This window comes from Aethalodelphis obliquidens, unplaced genomic scaffold (assembly GCF_003676395.1).
Source record: "Aethalodelphis obliquidens isolate GAN/ISIS:26980383/991018 unplaced genomic scaffold, ASM367639v1 scaffold1281, whole genome shotgun sequence".
Lineage (NCBI taxonomy): Eukaryota > Metazoa > Chordata > Mammalia > Artiodactyla > Delphinidae > Aethalodelphis > Aethalodelphis obliquidens.
The window spans coordinates 1808-6863 of NW_020839192.1; the positions used below are offsets into that span (position 1 = coordinate 1808).

Genomic DNA, 5056 nt, shown 5'->3' on the forward strand with positions numbered 1-5056 from the left:
GAAAGACTATTCTGCTAAGAATTCTTTAAGACATAGAGGTCTAAGCAGCACTGGGATGGTATCCACCTGGACAGGTGTAATATTAAAGCTAGAGGAGGGGCATCCTTCATATATCTGTTAAGAGACACAGTTCAGCTTTGGCCCAGCAGGGACTCCAGAGCAATCAGTAAAGCTTTGCACCTTGAGGACTCTGGCACCTCAGCTGTGATGGGGGCCATGAAAGGAGCAGGACCCAGGAGAAGGGGCAGCGGTACCCAGCAGACATGGTGGTATCTAAGGGAAGAGAATAGCAGGACAAGAATGGAATGTGGCACTCACCTGGAATCGCACAGGATTTGTGAGTGCAAACGAGACCTCCTTTGGGTACTATCCCCAGTATCTGAAGGGAATCTATAGGGGATGGGGTCCAGCATGTGCAAGTAGGGGGAAAAAGTACAGCTCACATGACCTTTACCTCATTTGGTTCTGCAGCAGCCCTGTAAATTCTCCTATTCCTATTTAAATGGGAAAAGAATGACCCTTAAACAAATATGAGTACAGTACCTGGTTTACATCTCTGCCTAAGAGATTCAGAAAAAAACATGGGATTTAAGTTCTGTCAAGTATTTATTAAGTGCCACATTATCTTTATAAGCTGATTGACATTATTTTTAAATTGCTTTACAATTTTTCTATTATATTGGGTTTTTTTGGCAACACATGTAAAATGTGTTCATCTTGAAAAAATGAGAAATTCAGATGCAGCAAAAATGAAAAACAAACAAGTCACCTGTTATCTTACCACAGATAGCCACTGTTAAGCCTTTGAAGTATATACTTTCAGTTTTTTCATTTCATATTAATATATAAATATACTTTTTTACAAAAAGGGGATACTACATACACTTTCTGAAAATTGCTTTTTTTACTTCATAATATATAATGTACATCTTTTCCATGCAAATGGAGAAGACTTATGATTGAAAGAGGGGGACTTGCAGATGGGGGGGCAATTTTATGCCAGTTACAAGCGAAACACCTCAAATAAAGCCATGCAAAGTTAAGATTAGGAAGACGGGGTAAGGTATATGTGAAAAAGCAAACAAAGGTCAGGTGATAATACTCATACCAGGCAAAACAGAATTAAAGGCCGAACACATTAAATAGGATAAGGACGGTTCCGCCTTGCCTTCCAATGCATGATCATCAATTTGTTTCGTACTCGCTTCATCTCTTCCATCTCCTCTGCTACCTTTATCATTTCCTCATTGCTTAAATTTCTGCCGTGTATGTCCCCTCTAAATTGCGGGCGGGAGCGAGCCAGCCTCTCTTTAAAGCTTCCCTCTTCTAGCTTATGTTTGCCCACTCCGCAAGGAGGCTGCTCCATGGGAGGGCGCTCCTCAAAAAGGTCCTTCCTAGACAGGCGTTCCTGAGGAGGGCGCTCCTCGGACACGAGCATCTCAGGAAGGAGCTCAGGAAGGAGTTCCTCAGGAAAGAACTCCTCCTCCGAGGATTGCTCCTCCGAAGACGGCTCCTCCGGAGACGACTTTTCGGGAGAGTGTTCCACAGGAGGCCGCTCCTCCTCCGCCTTGGGCGAGCTCTGTGGCTGCTCCTCAGGCTCTTGGCAGGCTTTTTCCATGTTCAGGATGGTCTTTTTTAAGCACGGTTATTCACAGGAGACAGGAAAGGCAAAGGCGAGTCAGAATACTCGCTGTCTGGACCAAAACCCCGCCCATGGGTTCCAGTACCTGCCTCTTCCCGAGTCTGGGCCCGGGTACTCCAACCTACGCTGGCCGAGGGTCTCTTCGGCCCCCGGGACCCCGCTGCGTCTGGTCGTTCCCCCCCGGCCTCCCCACACCTTGTCACCCCCTCCTTCCGAAAGCCCACCATTTTCCCGGCAGGCCTTGCCACAGAGGCCTCTCCCGCTGGGGCCGGGGCGGGGCGGGCTGGCAGTGCCGCGGACCCGGCTCCCTCAAGCGCCCTCCCTCTCACCCCATCCCGGCCCGCTGCCCAACCCTACCCCGACCTGGACCTCTCCCGGCGGCTGGCTCCTAGGCATCCTCTCCTCCAGGTGCCCCGCTGTGACCTGCGGAGCTGCAGACAGACAAGACAGGGTAGGGGGCGGGGAGAGGGGATGAGGGAGGGACTGACTCACACGTCCCTTTTACAGGCACCAGCTGCCTCACCCCGTGTTCCCCTCCCCCTCGCCCCATCTCAAAGCTTCGTTCTCCCCCTGACCCCCGCCAACCCCGCAATGCTCGCCATTTGTTTCCAGGCGGGAAGTGAAAGCGAAGGACTACTTAGAAGCTGTTTCTTGTCCGTGTTTCCTTCCCGTGGGGGGGGGGGGCCCACTCACCTCCCCACCCCACCCCCTAGACCACCATTTTCTGCACCGAAATATGGGCGCGGGGGCGGGGCGGGGCTGGGCACAGGGGAAGGCCTGAACTCTGTGCCATCCCAATCCCAGGGATTACTGGGCAGCACCGACACTTACACCGATTTAAGAGGGCGGAGGGGACTTACTTCCTTCTGTTTTTCCCCTCGACCAAAGGGCAATAGGAAGATGGTGTCTGGACAGGGAAAAAGGACCACGACGAGAGGGACTTGGGCAGACACAGGCTCTGGTCACGTGATGGCCGCGCGTCACCGCCAAGCTCAGATCCCCAGTTACCACTTTGACCGGCGGCGGTGCTGCCGCAACCAGCCGATATTTCCTGACCCCCTAACACACCATACATCGTCGTCACTCACCTCTCTGTTTATATTTGCCTTTTCCTGGTTACTAGAGGCGGTCAGCATCCAGTCTTGAGGGTTATTGCCTCTTCACCTGATAACACCTCTCTCCCTCATTCTCCTGTCATCAGCTACCAAGGCCCATTATTTCCCCTACAGTTCAGATCCTGTACTGAAATTTGACTGTTTCTCCTTAATGAGTCACTATCATATGCCACTTCTTCCAGGTTTAATCCACATCCATAACTCCATCATGTCCGTTTAGGCTCTATCAACATGGTTTTCATCTCTTGTCACTTTCATCGGAGATAAACTTTCACTTTTCCATGACTTAAGGATTTTTTCTTGAGTCTCCAGACCTAAATCACAAGTAGAAGCTCCAGTCTAAATTGGTAATCATTCAGTTCTAGAGCTCTAGAAAGAGTAAAGTTTGTGAAGTATCAATACATAAATCTAAAAAGACTGAGTACTTTGATTTTCATAAATCAAAATACACATTTGTGCATCTATGTACAAATAGTTTGAAAACTTATTTACTATCTGAAATGGGAGCACTTTTGGTGGAGAGCATGGCATTATTATATATATATATGTATGTATGTATTTATATTACATATGTACCATATATATACTATTGAGTAATTATTATTTATAATAGAAGAAATAGATTTTGCTGTGGGTCTAAATCTTTAACCAGCAACCTACTGGTGTTGCTGGTTGACGAAATTTATATCAATTCATTAAATGTGCAAATATTTGGGTCCTGGGACTGCTATACCCAAAAAGATAGATTCAGCACAGAGGACATTCATATTAAACTATGTAATAATTCTTGGGAGCACACACAAAGTAGCAGGATTAAAATCATGCTAACACAGTTGTTATTATAAGCATGTACTTTTGGATCTAATGGTGTTTTATGATCTTCGACTTCATGCCTGCATCTCACATCAGCCTGGATGCTACTTTATCATGCAGATGGCCTTTCTTCCAGAGAGCAGACTATACCTCTCCTTATAATTTACACTTTCAGGGTAGGTGACCATCAGATCTGTGAGGATCCTGGCCTGTCTAGTAAGTTTCCAAACAGAAATTCATACGTGGAATTTCCCATTTTAAGAGCTTTTTGTCACTTTTCTCCAACATCTAGTTTACTTTGTGTTGAGATAGCAGCAAGACAGATAGATATTAGTTCACCTTTATATATTTTCCATAACTGTTTTACCTTTCAATTTTTCAATGATATGTGTCTTTTAAGCCAAGCTTCACTCTACCTTCTTTATTCTTTTCACCAAGGGTTGGCTTCATCATTTGTATGGTTTCTTTCCGAGAGGAGCCCCCTTTATTCATTCTTCATTTTTATCCTTTTTTTCCTCACATCCTGTGATGGAGGACTCACTACCTTAAGAGATACTCCAGGGAAATTTCAGACAGTTCTAATCATTCAGTGTTTTTTTTTCCCCCTTTGAGCTGAAATCTGCCTCCCTGTAGTTTATGCACATTGGTCCTGGTTCTGCCCTCTGGAGTGTTACAAAACAAGTTTAAAATAACAAAAGTGCCTTTTACCCTTGACAACCTGACACTGCCAAAGTTAATGTTCTTGTTCTTTCCCCTGCCCACCTGTGAGATACACTGGGCAATATACTTGACCTTTCTGTGACTCTACTTCCCATCTGCAAAATTGGAGACAAAATAGTACCTACCTCATAGGATTGGTAAAAAGAATAAATGAGTCAGTATGTGTAAAGGACCTGGAGTAGCGCTAGTAACAATAATAATAGTATGACAGTACTGATAATACTACTAATTATCATTCTTTTATTATTAACATTAATTGAGCCCGTGTGCCAGGCATTGCACTAAGCACTATCTCATATACTATCTCATTTAATCCTTCAACAGTTATGTTCTCACCAAGACTGTTTTTTTTAGGTTTAACCTCCCCAGTTGTTTCAGCTCCTTCTGACGTGATATATTTATTCAAAGTCACTCACCATCCTACATGCTCCTGAATTTGTAAATGTCTGAAAATACTGGATATTCTTCCTGGTGTAGCATGGAGTGATCTTACCACACCCTTCATTCTAGAATAGCCACGATACATCTACAAATGCATCCTAAGATCTTAGTAGATTTTGTGGATGCCATATAACACAGTTGAATCCACTTTAAGTTGCAGTCAACTGAGATCCCCAAACCCCTGTTAATGCACTTCTGTATATCAGTTTACTTTTAACCCAAGTGCAGAAGCTTGTATTTTTCTGGGTTAAATGTTGTCAGTTAGATTCACTCCCTCATTCTTTGTATTCAGATTCTGTCATTCAGTACATTAGCTACAAAATAT

General features: G+C 44.8%; 1 protein-coding gene across 6 annotated transcripts; it reads right to left on the reverse strand.

Moving 5' to 3' along the window:
• Positions 1-593: 593 nt before the first annotated feature.
• LOC113617030 (transcription elongation factor A protein-like 1) lies at positions 594-3111 on the reverse strand. 6 transcript variants are annotated; one of them, XM_027100366.1, is made up of 3 exons: positions 2731-3111; positions 2000-2073; positions 594-1630 (listed from the first exon to the last, which is right to left on the reverse strand). In XM_027100366.1, the coding sequence occupies exons 2-3, from the start codon at positions 2036-2038 to the stop codon at positions 1139-1141; spliced, it is 531 nt and encodes a 176-aa protein (XP_026956167.1). In that variant the 5' UTR covers positions 2039-2073; positions 2731-3111; the 3' UTR covers positions 594-1138. The 6 variants fall into 6 exon arrangements, with proteins under 6 accessions (XP_026956167.1, XP_026956171.1, XP_026956166.1 ...); XM_027100370.1 differs by having other exon boundaries at positions 2006-2073; positions 2731-3108; XM_027100365.1 differs by lacking the exon at positions 2731-3111 and adding an exon at positions 2503-2698.
• Positions 3112-5056: the final 1945 nt, after the last annotated feature.

Excerpts from the sequence above, each read along its gene's own strand:
- LOC113617030 (XM_027100366.1), bottom strand. The coding sequence starts at position 2,038 with ATGCCTAGGAGCCAGCCGCCGGGAGAGGTCCAGGTCGGG. Across the intron at positions 1,631-1,999 it reads CGGGAGAGGTCCAGGTCGGG|ACCATCCTGAACATGGAAAA; the intron begins GTAGGGTTGGGC and ends TGCTTAAAAAAG.